The sequence below is a fragment of the Ptychodera flava genome, chromosome 19 (genome assembly GCF_041260155.1).
Source record: "Ptychodera flava strain L36383 chromosome 19, AS_Pfla_20210202, whole genome shotgun sequence".
Classification (NCBI taxonomy): domain Eukaryota; kingdom Metazoa; phylum Hemichordata; class Enteropneusta; family Ptychoderidae; genus Ptychodera; species Ptychodera flava.
The window spans coordinates 36,042,370-36,066,635 of record NC_091946.1 but is presented as its reverse complement, the minus strand read 5'-3'; the positions used below and the strand labels follow the sequence as shown (position 1 = coordinate 36,066,635).

The window sequence follows — 24,266 nt, the reverse complement described above, 5'->3', positions numbered from 1 at the left end:
TTTAAGTAGTTACGAGAGGTTTTCCAGTCTCAAGTGTGTATCTTGTTTCACGAGAGCTCGCAGTCTTGCCTCTGCGAGCACCTGTCTCTTGTTTGTTTCTTGAGTTTCAAACATTTGACAGTTTTTTTTCTATAAGATTCTATATAGTTTTTGGACAAACAATATATCTCTGTGATTTTGATAAATATTTTATCTGCTAATGATATCAGCCGAAGAAACATGTCCGTGTACCTACGTAATAGGATAGTACCTTCTGTACAGTCACTGTGTTAAAATTCTCCTAAGTTGCAATTCTAATTACTGTGAGTATTGAGCATGAAATAAAATAAGACAAAAGATAGCAAAGTGTCAGAAAATTATGCTTTTATTTCAGTGTGAAGTCTAAATACATGGCATTGGAATTTAATTATGTCAGTGCGAATTAAAAAGCTTTATTAAATTAAGTTACCATTCAAAATAGAGTCAGGTGGAACATACTTTAGAGGCACTGATTCTGACTGAATTGTCCAAATAAAATAGCAATATTAGGAAATATAAAACAGTATCAACAAGGTAAACAAATATCATTTAATTTTCGGTCCCTTATTTCTCTTCTTGCAAGTAAGCTGTCAGTTATGAACTGGACAAAAAGTCATTGAAAACTTTCTTTGCTGGTCATCCTCTTAAATTACGTATTTGCCGAGTCTACGAGCGGCAACAAATCTTCGAAGTAAACAATAGCAAAATCGCAGAGCAATATATAAATTTATGATTAACCCATTGATAGGTTTCCCATTTAGCTTTGTATTAAATTGTTTATGTTGTACAGTTATGTATTTTTCTTGAAATTCGTTTGCATTAGAAAGGTGTGAGCTGACACATTTTTAAAGTCTGTGAAAGTTATACCCCAGAATATTCTTTTAGCAACATCTACAGCCACAGTTCAATGAGAAAGGTAGCAAGAACTTTTATCCTAAAGTCCCCTAAAACAAACCGGCACATAAAAATGTTTTTATCAATCGATGTTGTTTGTTGAAAGTTTAATCCTGTTTCCTTGACGATGTTTTCCTTGGTTGTGTCTGTGTTTTCTGTTCATCCGACATGAATGATATCGCTGGATACTACTTTTTCACTTTACATTTTTCTGTTTCTTATCTTCTTGCTTCTGTCGGACTATCTTCAGTGAATCGGCACTCTTCGGATAGTTTGGATCAACTTGTAGACTTTTTTCCAGTGCATTGATAGCATCGCTAGTCTTCCCCATCAGATCGTATAAGATGCCCAGGTTATAATAGTCCTCCGCCTCGGTCCTTTTATCCATTCCAACAACCGATTTGAAGTACTTTTCGGCTTCCTGCATTGTAATACAGCAAGTCCTGTTATTGACTGGTCATTTGTAAATGTTTAGAAACGAACCAATCAAATCTGGCGTTGTATAAAAGGTCGGGACCCTTCAACATCAAGAATGAACGATGGGTTTCAATGATGTAAACGGGTGCCGCTACATTTCAGCCATGTGTTGACTGAAAACTTAACAATGCAAGGGAAAGTATGAGAAAGCTGTTTTATTAGACCAGACAACGTACTCCCGAGAGGAGTAGAGCGTTGTGCTCTCTGGAAAGACTGCCAGCAGAGTGTAGACGCGTAACCATAACCAAACAGCTACATCTGTTTACAGGTTCACCTTGCAGGTATGATGTTGCATATACTGTATTTACCCCTGTAAGCATCCATACTCGGGTGACCGTCCTTGCCAACTTTCAATGAAAGTTTCAAATCGAGGCACCGATTTTTCAGTGTTTTGGAGGGATTGGAAATAAAACATTCGAAAGCACAGTGTTGTCAAAAAACAGTTTGAAAACCACGAGCGAGGCATATGGTGAGATCCAGTGCACCAAAGTTCGTAATTAAACTAACCTTTCTAACCGAAATGCGACAGATTTCAGTTTTGGAAAGAGAGTTGGACTCACCTCAAGATTATTTTTCATAGCATACATTTTACCAATCATTGCCCGGATGGAGCGTGTGTTCTTTACGGGTACGTGTTGCAGCGCCCTCATACCAATCTCTAGGACTTCGTCGTGCTTTTCTATATATATTATATGAAAAAAAATCCTATCCGTCTTGTTATGTATAGCCAATGTTTTGATAAAACAAAACATTTCCCAGGTATGGAGTGATCTTCTGACGGCTGAAGGTATGTAACATGCATATCAATAAACGTGAATCTTTCATCGATGCCCGGGTACGAGTTTTTTCTTTCACACGTATTTTGTAACCGATGTTGCTCGGGAGTATCATAGATACTAGTAATAGTATTATAAATTTTGAGTCAAGAAAGCGATTATAACACGTTTTAATCATGTGAGCATGTATCAAAGCGCACAACTACTTTATTTTCTGTGTAATCTATGAATGTTGGAACACTATGCATTATCCTGCGATGAACTCAATTTTTCCATGTAAATCATAAACCTACCCTTCATTTCTAGAGTCTCCATCAAAGCAAAGTAAGCCGTGTCGTAATCTTTTTGTAGGTCAACCACTTTGTACCACAATTCTATCGCTTCATCGATCTCACCAATTTCCCTTTTCTGCAGAATAACGAACATTTCAGTTGATAAAAATGATATGGACCATACCGGTGCCCCTATTGGTCACTTTTGGCGGGAACGTTTCACACACATAGGTTTGTCAAATTTACAATCTCCATGTACTCAAAATTTTTCATATTCTTTTGTGACTGGTAATTTTATGGTATTGAGAACAAGTAACGGCATTTCTCGTTTTTTGACAGTAGAAGTTTTCTCGCCAGAACGAAGTTATCAAACTGGTGAACGATATTAATTTTGTATTGTAAGTGCGATCAGCAATTTTTGAAGTTCTTACCAAGACAGCTTGGTTATTGTAAATTCCAGCTATCGACAACCTCTCATCGGCATAGAAATATATCTTAGCGAGTCTTTCAGCCTCTTTGTAGTGGTACATCGCTGCGGGATAATCTTTGTAATGGTCTTTGTAGAGATTTCCAAGGGTAAGCCACACAATTGGTCTCGTCGGTCTGTAGAGGAATGTTGGTAAAGCGGACAGAAAGGATTGTAGTACTGTATTTGTTGCAAGTGTTAGATAAGTCGAGATCTGCTTTGCTTCGGACAGACAACTTGACGGTCATTATGCTATCAGTAATATCTGGTGATTTAAACTCGATCCTGTCTTTATGGAGACCGTTTACTCAAGTAAAAAGGCATTTCTGTTAGTACGCAATAAAACAGAGCTAGATATATTTATAGCTTATTTTTTTCATTTAAACCAATGTTTGGAGGAGGCCGTCTTGCTAATAGCCAGGAAAGATCGAAGACAACAATTAAGGACAAACTTTCGCACCATTATATGATCTTCCAATGCCATGTATAGTATATGCAAAAACCGGCAAGCGAACAAATATGCATCTTACCCAAGCACGCGACATTTCTCTAAGAGCATTTTGGCTTCTTCGGCCTCGCCGTCCGCCATCTTGATATTTGCTAGATTCAACATGGCACCTCTGTTATTCTGATTTATCCTGGCAAAACGAAATATTATAAGTGCACACATCAGTAAGACTGAGACTTGAACTTAGGGCTCAAAGTACAGAGTAACATAAACAGAGTGGCAACACTTGCATGCCTTTTGTTCCATGGTCGTCTCAGTAGACTATTGGCTTTTCATATTAAAATGAGCTTCAAAGGTGTTAAACTTTTTGGAGGCTTTGTTTGTGGTTGATAATTACACGAGATTATGCGAAACATACTACGAGATGGCATCGTACTGCCAGTCGCGTAGCAACCATAGTTACTTTGTGAGCTCTCAGGCCAGATACACTGCTTCACGCCAATCAAAACATAACACGCCAGCAGTTTCATAAACATGTCCTTTTTTGACGCACGTGTAAAAGACGGTATGACTGACCGTAAGCCATTGAGTAAAACCAGACAGTATCGATAAAAGACTTTCAAATTTTGTTCAAACACACTCATTATATATTCATAAAAATATGAGAGGAATTTTTAAAACGGTGACACCCACTTTCCTGAAGCTCAAAACACTCCCGTTTTTGCCAGCACATCGATTCCGATCAGCACCACACGACAACAACAACACAAACTTGTCGAACATACTTTCGCTTAACAATTGGTGAAAATCCGAAAATTACCGAAGGGTGCATGGTCGGCACTCTTCGGAAAAGAGAGCCAAGAGCTTCGTGAGGCGAGGCAAACATGGATTGCTTACGTAACCGCTTCACGCCTTAAACAATAGGTGTTGCCACTCTGTGTATCTTACTCTGGGCTCAAAGTTAACATATTGCTTGATATGTAGATAGTTAAGGTAGTACGAGCCTCGAAAGTGAAATACTTAAAGCTCAAACTTTCCACAAGAAATCTTCCAGCTATTCTCTTTCAAAATCAAGATTCAAATAAAAATCGAGGATCACCGTGCAAATTTTGGTACTAGAGAAACAAACGACCTAAGATTTACCGATATTTAAAATTCAAAACTGCCGCCATCCATATGTTAACTCTATGGAGAAATGTGGGTATATGGAATATATTTTGAGGTGAAAGTACCTTATGGCCTCTCTGTACCATTTCTCAGCTTCAGTTTTGTCACCGGCATCGTCCAGATCTTTCGCAATATTGAATGGAACCTTAAAACAGAGGAAAAATTTAGAAATCACAGCAGACAGAGAATAGACAATTCTCATTTAATAAAAAAGCGTGGAAAAAAAAATAACAAGAAAAATAAAAAGCTACAAGAAGAAAAATCAGATTTTACGTCACGATGTAAAGATCATAATCTTCATAACTCTGGTATCAAGCATAACTCGTCCGCAATGAAGCTAAACTCCTTCGAAATATAGTAAAGAACAATTTCCTAGCTGTGTTTTGTTTTGAAGATGTCACAGAGTGACGTTTTTATTTTATTCATTTATACGCAAAGGAACCACGCTAAGGAAAATATCATAATACAAATGCAACTTTTCAATTACCTTGGAATTCAACGGGCAGACTTTGATGGCCGACAGATGGAGTTGGTTGTCATTTAACCAATCTCCACTACGATGAATACTCCTTAAAACGTACAAGACGATCACTGAGATGAGGATGAAACGAATGATCTGAAATAGATTTAAAAACTTGCCATTTTCGATTCTCACAATCAAACTGAAGCTTATCTTTTTACCACGGACATATACTTAATTGTTCTTTTTAGTACATTTGCGTATCATAAAGTGTTTCATCATATTTAAATTTTCTTCTGCGTGGAAGTTTTGAATTATCGCCAAATCTTTACATTTACATACTCGTAACAGCAAATTGTACCAAATTTTTCGTTCGAGAAAGTCACTAAAACAAGCAATGTACATATCAAGTTCATGCACTTATTCGATAAATTCTTGATTACGAGTAAAACGTATCAATGTGATATTGACTACTTCGTTAAAAACGTATTTATCGATCACTATAAAAAGCTAGTCTGTGATATGTATTCCTTGTGGCTATCACGGGCAAATGCGCCAATATTTTATCTAGTGGGTATTTTTTCCCGTATATATACCATGCAAAATGCGACGTTCTTGAATATTCCACATTGATAAGGAATCATTACCATACAATTTTAATACCCAAACAATTCTCATTAATATAATTTGCATAAACAAATACTAATCCACCTTGAATCTTGCACAAATGCCCATATAATATCGCGAGATTGTCAGTCGAACGCAATGAACAGGTAAAACACTGCCCCAACCCCCAAATGCTCAACGAAATGTCCTCACACGTACATTGAGGGTGCAACGCAAGATGGAAATAGGTTGAGTAATAACATCATCTGGTGACAGAGATAGTACTGTAATATGGGGAAATGATAAGATGAAATATTCTTACAATCACAGTTCATTACACATTATTAATCCGATATTTTCAAGATCCGTCGCTCGAGGGCGCTCTTACGCCCTTCCCCCCTTAGGGGAGAGGAGCGAAGGGAGCGTCCTCGAGAGACAGATCTTTCAGTCTACTTGATATCCAAAAGTACTATATTTTGTTGTCCATGTCTTTCCAGACAATAGCGTCATAACAGCAGACAATTTGAACGAAAACGTGACAAAATGGAAACTTAATACAACGAATTCTACTCACTTCACGCGTACTTGTACCACACTTTTCACAGAGTTTGACGACACCTAGCGTGAATAAAATAGCGTACCCGAGCAGTGGCACGTAAAGCGCCCTCTCAGCGATAACAAATCCCACATAGAAGAACATATTTGAAGCGGGAAGGAACGGAAAGACCAGGAAAAGCAGAGCGACGAAGACCATCCTGTGAAGAGAAATTATCTGACTTTGGTATCGCTTTATACTCGCCAAACACGATTGGAACTTATTTGGGATAATTGGATCTTCATATTTTCCAAATTCTCAAAAATGTTAGGTGCCCTATAACTGAATGTTGCATGTTAAAATTACTCATAAAATCAAGTGTATTTTTTTTAACATAAAAAGAAAATCAGATAAGCTTACATTTGCAGATTAAACCGACATTACTTCACTATCCAATTATCCCAAATTAGTTCCAATCGTGTTCTCGCCAAAAATTGTTATATACAAACAACCAGGAACGTTAACGTTTCTGTTGCATGCGTTACTGGTAAACATAAAAATCACCTAATGTAGAGGCTTTATAGGTTATTGTGGAAAAAAAAACTCTTAAATTGACCGAACAAAAGACCCTCTAGCTATCCGGGGTTAGACTGTGCGAGCGAATTATTCCTAGAATACCGGGTATGTGTGAAAGATTGGTTTAATGTATGGAAGAAAGCCACCACTATCGACATCAAATACACATGGTTTTGTCAACGTTTAACATACCTGTTGTCCGCTCTGTGCCATATTAATGCATAAGTAGAAAAAGACACTAGAAAAACAAAAAACAAGATGACGGCCAGAACTCGAGGGTCTGATGGAGTTGGTAGAAGTTGAATGCACCCTTCGCCCCAGTCATGACACAACCACCATGGATTTACGAGTATCCAGCAATTCAAAGCGTAGAGATAGGGAAACGTCAAGACCTACAGATGGATGAATGGATGGATAAATGCATAGATAGATAGATAATACATTATAAATAAATAAATTAATTTGATAAACAAACAAACAAACAAACAAATAAATATATGTATGTATGTATGTATGTATGTATGTATGTATGTATGTATGTATGTATGTATGTATGTATGTATGTATGTATGTATGTATGTATGTATGTATGTATGTATGTATGTATGTATGTATGTATGTATGTATGTATGTATGTATGTATGTATGTATGTGTGTGTGCGTGTGGTTGTGTGTGTATGTATGCATGCGTATTGTGTATGTGTGGGTGTGTGTACGAATGTGTACGTGTATGCATTCATTTGTGTGATTTAAACGTTTGTTCCAAGACAGCGTTATGGCATAATGCAAAAATTAAACATAACACAATTCTCGTCAAAAGTCAATGGAACACATACCCTCGATAATATTGGAGCATGCGCAGCTGGATTGATGTCTTTTGGAAAGTCAGGTGCACCAGTTGACATGATGACGTACCGAAAGACCAAGAGAAGGAGGACCGATGACGTCAGCATTATGAGACGTAACAAAAATGATTTCAACCATGAAGAATTGTTGTTGCGGTAAGTACTTGAGAAAACGTTGAGAATTTCGAAAGGTGTTCTTCTACAAATGATCATGTAATCATATGCAGCCAGTACGCCCTACATTGACAACAAAAGGAAAATGACGAAAACGGTATCAACAACAGAAATCATTATCATCATCATCCTAATGCAAGTTATAATAATTTACATAATATGCCCGAGGTGTACACTATTGTCGAAAAAAACACAGCAAAGTGTAGCAACACAACTTATCTGCTAATTTCTTACTTATTCTACTTTCATGTTTGATATTCACATCACCGCTAATCATACTCAATATTGAGTTTCACTAAACATCTTCGATGAAAGACCATCAAAATTCAAGAAATGTTACAGTTTTCAGAAGAAGGAGCATCGTTTGTTAGCCAAACTGATAATTTGATTTGAACATTTCTCTACTGTTTATGATTTGACTTGTAAAATGATCACCTCATTTGACCAGATTCAGTAGGCTAAAAGTCCCGGCTCAAACGACATTATACCATAAATACCTCTGAACAACTTACACTGGACAAAGAGTGTTAAGGTTCTGAAAAAGGGTCTTTGGTTACCATGCCCACATGCCTGAGTGTGTGCTGTGAAATTATACAATCAACAGGTTGTTGAGGGCGCTTTCTGTTGAAGCAGGTAACATGTCTAATGTTGAGACGGCAATCGGTTACTTCAATGTTTCTCTTCGCCATTAATCCGGAAAATTCTAAGATCTTACCAGAGCAGTGATCCCCTGTTCTTTGCTGAACATGGCCAGCACAGCCAAGACGATTGCAACCGTAATACGTCCGAGCGAAAAGCGACCCGGGGGCTTGAAACTGTCGCTAGAATCAGTTGGCATTTCGCCAGTTTCTGGTGTAATAGGAAAACATCTGTATGGAACATCAAAATGCACTTCTCTCCAACAGATGATTTGATTGAATGATTAGTGATACTCATTGTAAATTGTATTATCATGAACTTCACGCAACAAACAGAAAATTTCAAATTCTTTGTGCAAGAATCACTACGTCACACTGTGGGAATGCCAAAACTGCGACATGTACAGCAGGCACTTTTTCTGGCAAATAGTAAATGCAGTCGTTTTCACTTAAATATTAGACTTTGTATCTGGATAATGTGAGAAAGTTTGATAATTGGAGAAATCTTGAACAAATATTGATAAAAATACTAACCATGGGAGAGAGATTTGCTGTACATCCACACAGATAGCAGGAAAAACAGCGCACACAGCAGATCCGCTCGGCCAACATTTGCCGCCACCTACGTGACAACAGTATTATGAAATGAATTTGACCTACTTTTAAGTTTTGCTGAGATGACCTTCAAATACTCATAATATCACACAAGATCAGCATGTCATAGTACTTGTTCAACCACTTCCATTTTTGCGCTTAACATGTGACTCTTTGCACCCATAATCATAAAGAGTGCGAAATAAAGTTAAATCTTGTAATAAATGTGTCCTCAGGTAGCATAAAGGTAGTATGGGCCTGGATTCGAATAAAATTTAATTTTTGATCTAAACCTGTGAAAACATTATTTACTCAATGAGTTTCGAATGAGCCCCCAAGCGGTAGACCAAAAGAATATTGTGAACGTTTGGGACTCTGAATACCTGTCCTTGAAGCGCCCCCTACCTTAACGCATATTGATGACGTAAATACCAGCCTGAGACAAAACGAAAACAAAAGTTTTAAAAAGGAGTGTAATTAAACATACATGTTGTAAATCTAAATATCCCCGTACAAACTAGTGTTAGAAGATTTCAGGGATGTCAAAGCTAAAAATAATATTCACAGAATCCAAGACTGACAACTCACACTTTCCGTGTGCACCGGGTGTACTGCGAACAGAATGGCGGTGACTAGACTGGCCCTTGGTGAGTGGAAGCCATTACTGCAATCACCAAGTATTTCCGCGTAGACGATTGACACGGTCCTCAGGACCAAAACACACACGACAGAATGTAGAACGACATTTATAAGGTGAAAACCAAATGGATGGAGACCTCCGGCCATTATATAATTCCATCTGTAAATGAAATGATGGGATTAGTATGTAGGTTTGGATTTTGATGTGTAAGACATTGAACTGTTGACGAAAGAGCTACTTTCAGATTGATCTTCGTTTCCATGTGTAAACAATTGTGGAATTAAACAATGTGATAGTCTGGAATTATAACAGGGCGAGTGTTTGTTTATTCTCTGTTGTATGCCAATAACTGATGGCGGTCGGATGATACGAGAGTGTATTTCGTGGATCAACGTGCCTGTCAGGAAATAAGTGGTATTTTCCCTTCGTAAGAATGTCGGAAATTCGCGTGATTTTGAATTATTTGTTTAGTACAGCCTATAGGGCCTATTATGGAACGAAAGTTGTCATTTTTGTCTTTCTATCTCCAAGGTTTTGTTTGTGATGAGAAAATGGTTTAATGGCGTCGGATTTGAATGGTATACATCGAGTTATTTACAGGAAACGGATACTTTAAATTTTTAGCTTAACTTTTGATATATAGTAATACATTAAATATAATGATTCTACTTATACTTCAAAGGTACGATGGCAGTTTGTCCCTTGGACAGTTGTCACCAATACATTTTCAATCCACTAGTCGGGTCCCTAGTCAGGGAGAGGACGGAGTAAGTGTCCCTTGGGTGTATTTTAGGGGTGACTGTCCTAAAACCGCTTCGAAGACTATTTAAATTCGATTATGCAAAAATTGTTGACATCTCGGAGCTAGGCTCTGAGTGCTTTGAAACTTGCAAGGCATGGTAGTTCGATCCTAGTTCCAACGATTTATAATATGATACAAACATGCCACGTCCAATTATCTATAATGCTGTGTTTTCAGAGATTGAAGCAGCCTCGACGGGAAAACATTAAACAGGCAAGAAAACAACTTGATACCCACCTCAAAGTCAAAACAGTGAGTGGACGATAGGATTTATGACTTCCATTGAGAGAGATATTGTAACCCCAAAAATCGTGCGCTAAAAGTTGAGTTACAGGTGTTTCGGGCCTTAAGTCTCTATTGTGAATGAGAGCTTCACGGTCGTCCAGGGTAAAAAGTGCCCAACAACTCCGATAGAAACAAAGCGCCCCCAACGTGGCAACCAGGGCAGCCGCTGTTAGAAAGGAAAACTTCGGCAGAGGTAAGACGGCGTCCCAGCTGGTATCCGAGTCTTCCTCAGAGACATTAATTTTCCCGTAGGTGTCATTGTCTGCGTATTTTATTTTGCGTCTTGGCCTGTTTGGCATGGTCTTTCTAACCACTTATACGTCGAATTGAAGTCTTCTTTTTCTGCAAACAATGAGCATCGATATTCTCACAACGGGAGCTTTCACACACCAAGGAATTACGTTATGTTAATGATGAGAGAACTAAAATTAAAACAGGACGAAAAGTGCCTCGCTGTTGAACAGATTCCAAAAACGTTGACTCTATAAGTTTTATGCTTTCTTAGAAATATCTATGCAAAATGTCGTATTTATTCCAATAAATTCAATGTCAAAATATTCATTAAAACACTTTCTTATATGTGAGTCTGCCTTTACGCTACAAGCAAAGACGCCCAGACGCTCAAATGAACAAACGTATTTAAGAACATAAAAAACAAAGATACATACACCATACATGCATACTTATATACATCAATACCATCCATTCATCCATCTAGCCACCCATCCATTCATCCATTCATCCATCCATCCATCCATTCATCCATTCATACAGACAGACTGACAGACAAAGAGACATATCAATCCATCCATCCATCCATCCATCCATCCATCCATCCATAACAGACAGACTGACAGAAAAACAGACAGACACATATACACACATACATACATACATACATACATACATACATACATACATACATACATACATACATACATACATACATACATACATACATACATACATACATACATACATACATGCATGCATACATACATTCATACATACATACATACATACATACATACATACATACATACATACATACATACATACATACATACATACATACATACATACATACATACATACATACATACATACATACATACATACATACATACATACATGCATGCATGCATACATACATTCATACATATATACATACATACACACAAACTTTAATACATACATACTAAAGCTTGCATGGTCGTTAGAGTATAATGTATGTCACAGATCCTGTTTATCGACTTTTAAAGTGGATAGGAAATATGAGAGCTTAATGGGTCAATATTGGCCGTTTCTCGATCTGCGTTAATTTCAGTAAAAAGTTTTTAGTTTACTGCCCCAGGTGTAGTACACCTTGGTCTTTCTGAAATTGTGACGTAAAAGGTATGTGTTCTGGACGAGAAGCAGGACTATAAGCATTATATCAGCGAATTGCCACAAACTGGCTTGAAGATAAAGTGAACTATTTAGATAGTACGTTTGCAATATCGGACTGGCCATACGTGCTGCCTCATCTGCAATCGCTGATCGAATTATACGTACAGTTACCGTCTTTGAACAGCATACAAAATGTCTACTTACTTTGTCGACTTTTCGTCGATGGCTACTCTCTAGCGACGGTGAAGGGACTCTTAAATGATAGGCAGAAACACGTGATACTGTAGTTAATAGGAGGAAACTACCCGATTTCGTGATAACCTACAAATGGTGTGGCACCGGTTCTCTCCAAGAACTTAGCTGAAAGCAAGCTAAGGCAGCAACGTGCGCGGCCATTTTGTTTAGATTGGGACCTGACCTATTGGTTCATACTGTTAACCTTTCACGAACTACTCAGTTCATGAATTACCTGGCCTCTGTGTCACCGTGTCTCGTACGTGTGTCCTTGACCTAATGGGAAGAAAGCAGTAGATTGATTTGCCGCTGGAGGGCGTACTTCAACATCGAGCGGAGTCGACACAGAACGTGGAAGGGCAATGCATGTCTACTACATAAATCATAAAATAGTTATGACGTATTATGTTGACAGCTCGGGGATTATCACTGCAGCTGTTACTGACATCAGCAGCATCCCTTGGGCAGACATCAAATGCATTATCATAACTATGGTCCCTTTGATGAAAGCAAAAAATAGTTTTTTGAAATTCATTGATAGTTTAAAATATCCAAAACCATAGGGTACAGCAGTAAGTCACCAGGGGTGGGGGAGGGATGGGGAGGGATATGGTTTTTTTGTGCACAGGTTTACTTCATTCTATTTTATTAATTTTGACTGTGATATTTCGAATAAAGATTTCAACTCCAAACCGTCTAACTGCTTTCTTTATTACTACAAGTCCATATCTCCTCTCAAACATGTGTAATTGCTCCGCAAACACTGCCAACTGGTTAATCCGCTGTCCATATCAGCGGATTGATTGATTAAGTCAACACCAAAGCCGTTTAGTAAAATAAGAGCTCTTATTTTACTACGTGTGTGACGGCTATGGTGTTGACTTAATCAATTAATCCGCTGATACGCCACAAAAATGGGCAGTTTTAGAAGAATATGAACCTCTTAGGACACCGCACTGTCTGAATTTATGATGGAGTAACTTTTGGTCTGCATTCTGTCAGAAAAACGAAAACAAAAGGTTTAAAAAATACTAAAAACTTGTTTATTTAACATCAAAGTGTACATAGAATGAGGATAAGTAAATATTATCGTAAAACATTGCAACCTTAACATTAGAATATCAGCAGCTGGAATTCACGTGGAATTGTTACTAAAGCCTGTCATAAAGATCATTATACATGTTTCAAAATGTTAACATGCTGCAAAACACGGATTACCTGAATGTCCGAATATAACACTAATTCCCTCCATTATCTAGATGAAATTCATGATTTATGTATAAAAATGCGTTATCCAATAAAAGCTGCTTTTGCACAAAGTGATCATGGTTACTCCAAATCGCTGTGATCAATCCCTGCAATTACCGGCATGGATCACTGTTCCACCTCCTCAAAAATTCCGCCAAGCTCTATCTCCTCTCCAGCAACACCGACGTCTTCGTAAGCGACGCCCTCATCGTCGAAAGCGAAATCGACATATTGGTCGTCACCATTGCCGAGATCATATTCCACATCCTCTTCACCCTGGAACTCGTCGTCTGGAATATCAATGTTTTCCTCGACACCTTGTAAGGCTGTGAAAAGAAAGTCACGTATATTTACTTTGGCTCAACTTGGCTGCTATTGTGAGATGGGAAAAGATCTTTGGATATCATGAACATAAGATAACTATTGGCCGTAACACAAGTTTCAGGCCCTGCAGCATCGTCAGAAAGATGAACTTGAACATCCAGTGATAAATTATATTAAGGCAGTATGCGCCTCGAAAAAGGAAGACTTCAACTTTTGCTCGCACTTTCCTCAACGAAACTTTCACACATTCTCTTACGTAATCAGGAATAAAATCAGGGGTCACCGTGCAAAGTTTGGAACTACTGAGAAACAAATCACTTAACATTTACCCATATTTGACATTCAAAATGGCCGCCATCCCCCGTGCTAACTCTATGTAGAAATACAAAATTTTCGATTTTCGATAAAACTAAGACTGAATATTTTTCTTTTTCCAAGAGCTTTAAAATGAGCCCCCGCAAGCTGTACACCAGAAAGGTTTTGGAAAAAAATTGAGTCTGAATAATTATGTGTCCCCCGAGACGCATTCTACCGTAAAAGAGTAGTTATAACTATAGATCCTAGAAAAAGATGTCGTACTTTCGATAATTTCTTCTCAGTTTTAGTTTTAATGTCAAAAGTTTCTTGTTTTGCTCCCTAAAGCACGTTGAGTTACACAGTATTCAGCTTGACAACTCAGCCTGTACATGTGTAAACTGTGTTTTCTTATTGTTGACAAGTGAATTCCGGTCAGGACTAGAATTCAGATATGAACGATTTCAGTGCATTTTACACGTATAAGCGCTATGGAATGATGGTAAGCTGAATAATGGGTCTTTTAACATGCTTTGGAAACTTATATTTGACATATACAAAATAAAGAAGTGAACAAATCATCAACAATAACAGCTACTGATCCTTTAAACGGGAACCTCTCCCATAAAAGCCGAATTATTGAAAGTGTATGCAAATGTAAATAGTCAAGCTACTGATCGGACGGGTTGTGTTTCGTCAAAGACTCGCGTAATTTTATCATGCCTAAGGCGTTAATTATCTTTGAATCTTGCATATGACGTCTGTAATTGTATGGCGACTACAGTCGAGTCGAAAATAAACTGAAAAACTGTTGTCTTTTTGGCCAGAGAACACATATGTTGATTGAAAGATCATTTGACCCCATTTGTAAATGTCTTTAATTCATGATTATTCAAATTTATCACATGGTCCAAGCGATGTTTACCCCGGCTGGTATATATAACGCACGTACTTATTATTAGTGCAATACTCTTAGGTACACGTTTTCCACGCAAAACACTAAACGAACATACAGGCATCTAGAGAATGCACGAACGGATACACGGTTTTCCGTTTTTGGAGTATGCGGCGGTATGGAAAAGGACCGTGTGGGGGCATCTGGTTCTGAGAAGGACCGTTTTTGTGGTTCTCATACCACCTGTGTCCGACACATGGGATGCCCGGGTAATTATTTTTTTTGTCGTAGCCAAACAGGTTTCCGACCAACATACCTTTCCTATTCTCACGAGCAAGAGCATGATTTCAACTCCGCGGACCTAAGCAAAAATTATTGCGGTAGCGCAAAGCTCTTGTCGTAAAGTGGCGCTTGGTTTACGACGATGACCCTTCCTAATATGAGCACGTCACGTTATTTCTGTCAGGCATATTCATTGGTGAAAGTGACGTACATCATTTATATCGGAAGTACGTCAACGGATCACTGTCGGGCGGTGATCGTATCATCGATTGAGTCTTCGGTATTCCCGAAGAATATCTTGACGGGATGTGTACATTTTTACTGTCGTTTCCGTGCTGCATTTCGTTTCACCAAATGTATGTTTCACAGCGCTGTCTTTGTATCGGCCATTTAATTTTAACCTTTAGAAGACATCTGAATACTTCTTTGCTCTGTCTGTCTGTCTGTTTGTCTGTGTCTTTGCCTTTCCCTCCCTCAATCAATCCCGATCAATATTACCCATCCCTTACACCTCTGATGGTAATATTACACACACGTTGTTGGTTGTAAATTCGAGGGATCAACGGTGTAATCATGATCTTCTTAGAACCTATTGACGAAGTAAGTTTAACGGAACTTTTAGCGTAATGGAAGAAAACTGATCCCACACAAAACAAGTATTTTAAAAAGCATTACAATACCTTCAATACGATCAGCGAGATCAGCACCCCCAACGTTGACACCTCCCATAAAGTTGCAGGTCAAGTCACCTCCTAGGCCGTCAACTTTCAAGACAAAATTGTTCATGTCTAATTCACGTTCAATGTTCACCTCGAATGGTCTCGGCTGTCCTTCCTGCTCAATTAAAATTTCTTCCTGTTTCTTCATTACATCTGAAAAAACCAAAACTTATTGCTCAAGGAACCCACAATTTACGTCAATTGAAGAAATTCAAATGATTCTGCTTATTGACAACAAATAACTATGTGAAGGAGAGATGTTAGCCAATATACAAATCATAGATTACGCCATTCGTGATTCTTCTTGTCGTAAGAAGCCTACTGACCAAATACACAAACTTATTGTTGAAATATGACATAAGAAATTACTCACGTCTATACACCACCACTATGGTCACCATGGCAACCATGGCAATTGTGCCAGCTCCTACACCAATGCCAACTGGTAACTTTAAATTTACTTCTGAAATGCGAATATTGTGAAACATTAATTCTCGAAGCATTTTCATGTCATTTCTTATCTTAAATAATAAGAGTTAAGGGAGTATTAATCTATCTATCTATCTATCTATCTATCTATCTATCTATCTATCTATCTATCTATCTATCTATCTATCTTTCTATCGAATGTCTGTCTGCCTGTCTATCTATCTATCTATCTATCTATCTATCTATCTATCTATCTATCTATCTATCTATCTATCTATCTACCATCCATCCATCCATCCACCAACCCACCCGTCCGTCTATCCATCTATCCGTCTGTCTGTCTGTCTGTCTGTCTGTCTGTCTGTCTGTCTATCTATCCATCTATCTATCTATCTATCTATCTATCTATCTATCTATCTATCTATCTATCTATCTATCTATCTATCTATCTATCTATCTATCTATCTATCTACCTATCCATCTATCTATTTGTCTGTCTGTCTATGTATCTATCTATCCCTGTAATACACTTATATATACAAACACACCCCTGTCAAAAGCTTTCAGATTCAACCAACCTGTGTTTATTGCAGGCCTCACAGTCACTGTCTATCTATCTATCTATCTATCTATCTATCTATCTATCTATCTATCTATCTATCTATCTATCTATCTATCTATCTATCTATCTATCTATAAATCTATCTATCTATCTATCTATCTATCTATCTATCTATCTATCTATCTATCTATCTATCTATCTATCTATCTATCTATCTATCTATCTATCCATCCATCCATCCATTCACCCACCCACCCGTCCGTCCGTCTATCCATCTATCCGTCTGTCTGTCTGTCTGTCTGTCTGTCTGTCTATCTATCTATCTATCTATCTATCTATCTATCTATCTATCTATCTATCTATCTATCTATCTCTATCTATCTATATATCTATCTATCTATCGATCCATCTATCTATTTGTCTGTCTGTCTATGTATCTATCTATCCCTGTAATACACTTATATATACAAACACACCCCGGTCAAAAGCTTTCAGATTCAACCAACCTGTGTTTATTGCAGGCCTCACAGTCACTGTCTATCTATCTATCTATCTATCTATCTATCTATCTATCTATCTATCTATCTATCTATCTATCTATCTATCTATCTATCTATCTATCTATCTATCTATCTACCTATCCATCTATCTATTTGTCTGTCTGTCTATGTATCTATTATCCCTGTAATACACTTATATATACAAACACACCCCGGTCAAAAGCTTTCAGATTCAACCAACCTGTGTTTATTGCAGGCCTCACAGTCACTGTCGATGCTGAAAGTAAAGGTAAAGAAGAGCATGCAACCTTATAAGTTCGGCGAAACTGGTCGTTGGCAGCTCAGTTCATTTTTGATAGTAAATTGCTAGACGTTTCACTTTGCCTTGATCACAGATAGCTGCCTCATAACGTCAGCGTCTTTTTAAACAAATTCACTTTACCTCCTGGAATGTAAACGACGACTAACAAATGCAGTGTATAGCGAAAGAATTGACTCGAAAAATGTATGACTAGCAACATAGCGGAAAAAAGGCAAAAAAGTCGATTGGAGAGTTTGGCCTATGTATGAGAGAGAGAATAAAATAGGAAAAGAGTGGACGAAAATACGGGCCATTTATGAATACAGACAATCGGTGACTGTGCTATGATATCACATACCATGCTCAGTCTGTGTTCCCAGTTGTATGTAGTACTACGTATTGTCAGTTTATTCAATGGCCTTGGCCAAAACTTCAGATTAGTTTTTTACTGCGCAATATCGGTGAAACGCTGTTTTAGCGCGATGTTTGGCGTATCAGCAATTTACATATAGATGTCGTTGGGAAATCAATGTCAGTCTTTTCCATTTTTTTGCATTTCAGGTTGCAAACTTCTTGCACACTGAAATGTACGTTAAATTTGCCAACCAGGATCTTATATCTGCATCTTTTGGAATTTCTTGTGTCTTAAAAGCGTAAACGATTTAATCAAACCAGAAACACATTTTTAAATCCTCTTAAGGTAAAGGCTTCTTTCGGTCATTTAATGACGTCACATACCAATCGTGTGTCTGTGCCGGTCATGTGATTAGATGTTTAGTACTTTGCAAGTCACATTCCAGGAATTGAGAGAGAGAGAGAGAGAGAGAGAGAGAGAGAGAGAGAGAGAGAGAGAGAGAGAAGACTCACAATTTTTACATTATTCACTCCCGGGCGCCTGTAGGGGAGGGGTAATTTTTGTGATGGGAGTAAACTTACTGTTGACTTGTAGGAAGGCGCCCTCTGACGTTGCAATACCTAATAAGTTGGCGACGTGACATACGTAGTTTCCTGCGTCTTCTTGTAATGTGGAATTGTAGTAGAGATTGCTCACAGTCCTTTCTCTTATTATCGTGAATCGTGTACTGCAAACAAGAACAGAGGTACTTGACGTCAAACAGTTTGTCACACTATTCAGTATCGGTAAATGTCTTCACCATTTATAGTCACATATAATATCCCTTATTATCTTTGGTTCATTATAGAGACGTACTGTTTTGCGTCATTATCGTATTCACATAGAGAGAAACATCCGATATTCTTCATTTCCAAATGACGTTAAATCGTCAGCACAGGAGTGTTGTCATTGTAAGCCGGGGAATCACGACTTTTACATTTCACAGCACAGCGTGAATGTCTGTTTGATCGTTGTACAGTAGACTTGACAAAGCAACGGTGGTCTGCCTTCGGGAAACAGCACTGTACCAACGAGGATCGTCAAAACATGAGACGAATCATATTGCTGTGACGCCCTAAATGAAGATATGATATACTTACAGGCACACCTGTCGATCAAAAATTGGTTGTGCCTAAAATGAGACATGGAAGGTTTCATCGAACTACAGCAACTAAGATGCAAAGGAGGAGGAAAGTTTGGCATACCATACCCTAGAAACTGAGGCGATACTCTTTGAGTACTTTTAAATCTAGCTTCGTGTTCATTCCATCGATCGGGGGGGGGGGGGGGTCATGAAACTTCATTGCTGGTGAATATCATGCGTACCTGTTGTTTTCGACGAGCAACTCTCCATCTTTAAACCATGTGTAGTTCACATCAGGGAATCCAGTTGCTTGGCATGTTAGTTTTGATTCTTGTCCCAAAACAACAGTGGTATTCTTGGGACCCAACACTATTTCTGGTTTATGGACATCTTCAATGACAAGATGGAACAAAAAGCTGCTTTGTTATATTGTCTGAAGCTTCTTTTGCGAGGCCTCGCCAACCCACGCACCTTGAGATTTCATATGTCTTATCGTTGTCATATGACATGACACATGCATGAATAGACAGTGACAAAACAGAGAAACGAAACTCTAGAACTAGCATTAAAACAAAATAAAACGTGCAAAAAGGACAGAAAAGCAAACAAACAAACAAACACTCGTATTTACCTGCTCACTCCACAAACGTACATGCAGTACTGTACACAGATGCATAGATGCATAGATACAACCATAGATACATACATAGATAATAGATACATAATGGATGCCATAGATAGATAGATAGATAGATAGATAGATAGATAGATAGATAGATAGATAGATAGATAGATAGTTAGATAGATAGATAGATAAATAGATAAATAGTTACATAGATACATAGATACATAGATACACACATACATACATATATACATACATAAATATATACGTACACACATACATACACATATACATACATACATACAGACAGAGACAGACAGACAGACAATAATACATACATACATACATACATACATACATACATACATACAGACATACAGACAGACAGACAGACAGACAGACAGACAGACAGACAAACATACAAAACGTGTTACATTTCACACACTTATGTCACTCACCTCGCACATTGACGTTGACTTCGGCAAATCCATGTACATGCCTGCCGAAGGATAACTGTACTAGACAATAATACCGATCTGAGGAACTTTCACTCACGTCCGACATCGTGTAATTCAAACTTATAAACATGGAGTCTCTCGTCTGAACATACTTTATTGGGTATAGTGTTCCTTCTGATTTTGCCGTCGTCTGGGGGCACAGACACTGCGCAAGCGTGTCAGATGACTCTTGACACAGCCACATGGTGACAGTGTACCCTTCCTGCAAAATAGAAGAATATGTACGTTTTAAAATTGAGCAGCACGATCTCAGCGAAATAAAGTTGCAATTGTCTTTATGTGTTTCTGAAACCTGACAATGTGCTATGTGCATATTGTGCTTTGTTATTTATCGGCGACGAAAACGATCCCTATGTGTTTTTTTTTTGAAAAAGACATGACCGTTTCGGCATCCTGCCTGTATCAGATGATCGACCTTCCGGATTGTGCCTACCAATCCTAGGTCAGAATCCGGGGTCAGAATATGAACAGAATACCCTATGACATATGCATTGATTTGTTCTGAATACGGTTTCGCAGGGTTAGTATCAGTTCAACCTTTTCTATGGAATGAATCCTGTTTCCTGTAGCGATTTTTACTCTGTATAAGGCCAAGAAAACTAAAAAGTTTGTTTCTCATCCTAAACATATTGCAAAAATTATGCGGTGACGCGGTTTTTCCCCCTTCTCAATGTTGTTTTTTTTTATTCTTCAACCAACAAGAACGCGCAAAAAACATGAAAACAGCATAGGAATGGACGCAGAGATAAATGCACAGCAGTGTTGCTTTAGTATTTTTGTATAGCAATAGTTCTGTGGTTTGACTTTTAAGTGCAGAAATGCACACTCATGACAGCATAATATAACATTGACATATGTGTACAGTTCTGCATGGAATGTTAGTGTAAGTTATTTTGTTTACAGTGTTCTGTTTTATACAGCACTGTGTTATGCACTATCGTCGCGTATGCTGTTTTTTTCATTTTATTTCCGCATGAGCAGAAAAGAAAAGTTGACGCGGCGGGTTTGAATTGACGCGCGCGAGGATGAGAAACAAACTTTTTATTTTTCTTGGCCTAAAAATCCACATTTTTGTGTAAACATTAAACGGGCAGATACAACGTTGGACAAGCGGCATCTTTATATCGTTTTACGTCAAACATAGGGAGAATTACTGCGATTCGAAACTCGGTCTGTCTTTCATACAGTTCGACTTATATCTACTCTCACGTGAAAGATCACGGAGACGATGGTCAGTTTTTTTCCGGCCAGGCGGTCGATGGATTGGTTGGAGAGGAGTTGACCACGCTTTTTTGGAAAAACTCGGTGAGGGTGCTGTCAACTTTCTTGAGTAATATTCAGTGGAGGGGTCACTTTATTATTAGTCGCGCCAGCGGCTTACTGACTACGCATGCGCTTATTCATAATATACTATGCGAGTAACCGGAAGTGTACCCTTCTTTCGTGGGCATGGGCGCCGCCATGTTTTTTTTTTTTTTTGAGTACTCGTAAATAAACAAAAACGAAACAAATTAATATTATATAACATGCATTTTATAAAATATACCTCTTTTATTAGCCAGTAAATGTTATTATGCACCTTGTCGCTGATACAAAATATCGTTAATATAGATAAACGGAGAAAACTGTCGTGCATATGAACGGGGGCATACACAAAGAATGCTGGGATTGAATTATAGAAGCGCGCCCCCTGTGTCAATAATTAGATTCAAAAAATTGCCAGTTTTTGGACGGAACGCTATAGTTTTCAGCTTGCAAGTGGAAGGTGGGCAGTGCGGTTACCATTGCAATGATAATGATTGGATAATACGTCCGTTGTTTATCGCAATAGGCTGTTATCATTGTAAAAATTGCCAATTTTTGTCCAAAATTTTTACACGCTACAGAAAATCTATACCTGACCTGCTGCAGGGTTTTTGACGTCGTGTACGTACTACTGCTTTCATCAGAGGGAAACTGGGCATAGTTGTCATATAAACGTTTATGAAGTAACAATTACAGTTTATCATGAATCAATACAAATAACATTGCCAATCTTTAATAACCCCTGGCGCGACACCAAGGGCTTAGCCCTATATAATATTATTATTATGGAGTATAAATTTCATGTCATATAAATCCATAATTGGATCACATGAATCATAGTAACCATGTATTGCATAATTCTGTTTCAATTTTGATCTGCCCTTCAAGCCAGTGATTATTCAGATTAGCAAATAGAGATGCGTACAATTTGTTCCTTTGTTTAAGCAGTTAAACTGCAAACATGATTATTTACATTCTCTGCTATCATATAGATTTCACTTGTCCACCCCAATTCCCTGTAAACAGGGCCACAGTAACCGTCGATTACACTAAAATTGGGTCAAACCATTGTTTTGAAAGGGTCACTCTAAGACGTCGGCTTCGTTTCACCTATCCCCTTCTTTTTACGTTGTACAATAGTTTTAATGTATTTCTTGAATATTGTCATCATTTCAGTGCACATATTTCTAAATTGTGCAAATCTTTGGAGGGCAACTTCAACTTGCCAGCAAGCCAACTCCGAACCAAACAGTTTCAAAGTAGCTTTTATAATACTATAACAATGCAACTTACTGTAACGTTTCTTCATGTCCTTAGAAAAAAACTGGATTGTGGGGAGGGGGGTATTCAATTTTCATGAAGGGATGGGGTCGGATATTTTTTGATAATCACAGTATCAAATTGACGTACTCTCCTAGGCCGGAGAAACTGACCACTCTTTATCGAGTGGCAATAAAATACTTGTACTCACAATTCGTGCCTTGGCCTCGCAGTAAAGTTGTAGTTGATCACCAGTTTTTACGTCAACATCGCCTCGACCAACGGAAGTTGAGAAGGACACATACTCTATATATTCGATGTAGTGGTTACAGCTCGGCTTCGGATAAATAAGATCTTCAACGCTGAAGTCGTCGTATTCGTCTTCCGCCGAGCAGACGGCGAAGTCTGTTGTAACTTTATTCCAGTCACAGTCACCGACTGCAATGCAAATCAATAGACATGATTGTTTCGAAGTCAGTGCACTAGTGTTTTATGCTTACGTATTTGTATGGAGAGAGAGAGAGAGAGAGAGAGAGAGAGAGAGAGAGAGAGAGAGAGAGAGAGGGGGAAACTGTGGACAATCCCTAATAGGTTTACACGAGTAAATCTTTACATGTTGTACTATGGGACTCATACGACCTGTGTAAACACCCTATCCAAGGTACATTGATGAAAGTGAAAACATGTTTTCCATAATAGAAACGTTGCAGCCACGGTAAGTTGATGTGGTACAGCTTGATATCGTGCATGAAAAATACATTGTTTGTAAACAAGAAGGTCGTACATACGCAGTTCCGACGACACCCTTAGCCCCCCCCCCCCTTTAATCATACAATCTACAATCATAGAGGCCCGTACTCAGAGCCTATTGATTGAAAGGTCCAACACCCGGGTCCATCACCAGACTTAGGGATCACCGGGCTCCATTTATACTTACTTGAAGTACCAACATGTAGCGAAAGATAAACGAGCAATGAGATCCTGATCCACATCCTTCTTCGGCCACTCGATGTCTTTTAATAGGTAAAGCTTACTCTCACACAAGCCCCAACACTGGCAGGAAATAGTCCGTGAAATCTATCGTTGTGTGCCCTGTCCGCTGTGTGGCTGAATCCTCTGAGTTGTGTCTATACCTGTTGGTTCTAAATCTTAACCGATACACAATCTCGATCCACAATGTCAGTACTCAGTATCCAAACCTTTCGCAATCTAAGCTTACACAGGAAATGT

The 24,266-nt window shown here is 38.3% G+C and overlaps 2 protein-coding genes across 2 annotated transcripts; both read right to left on the bottom strand.

Annotated features, from left to right (window-relative positions):
* Positions 1-346: 346 nt before the first annotated feature.
* LOC139119408 (protein O-mannosyl-transferase TMTC4-like) lies at positions 347-12,477 on the bottom strand. The gene is made up of 15 exons (XM_070683209.1): positions 12,267-12,477; positions 10,626-11,015; positions 9,535-9,745; positions 8,887-8,974; positions 8,430-8,563; positions 7,532-7,777; positions 6,888-7,087; positions 6,159-6,339; positions 5,006-5,134; positions 4,584-4,663; positions 3,434-3,541; positions 2,869-3,040; positions 2,459-2,573; positions 1,950-2,068; positions 347-1,333 (listed from the first exon to the last, which is right to left on the bottom strand). Exons 2-15 carry the CDS (start codon positions 10,970-10,972, stop codon positions 1,109-1,111), a joined length of 2,355 nt encoding a protein of 784 aa, XP_070539310.1. The 5' UTR covers positions 10,973-11,015; positions 12,267-12,477; the 3' UTR covers positions 347-1,108.
* Positions 12,478-13,316: 839 nt separating this feature from the next.
* LOC139119406 (vascular endothelial growth factor receptor 2-like) lies at positions 13,317-24,136 on the bottom strand. Its single transcript, XM_070683201.1, has 9 exons — positions 23,974-24,136; positions 23,248-23,474; positions 20,412-20,673; positions 19,571-19,718; positions 18,787-18,932; positions 17,791-17,826; positions 16,432-16,521; positions 16,020-16,211; positions 13,317-13,870 (listed from the first exon to the last, which is right to left on the bottom strand). Exons 1-9 carry the CDS (start codon positions 24,026-24,028, stop codon positions 13,671-13,673), a joined length of 1,356 nt encoding a protein of 451 aa, XP_070539302.1. The 5' UTR covers positions 24,029-24,136; the 3' UTR covers positions 13,317-13,670.
* Between the last annotated feature and the right edge of the window lie 130 nt (positions 24,137-24,266).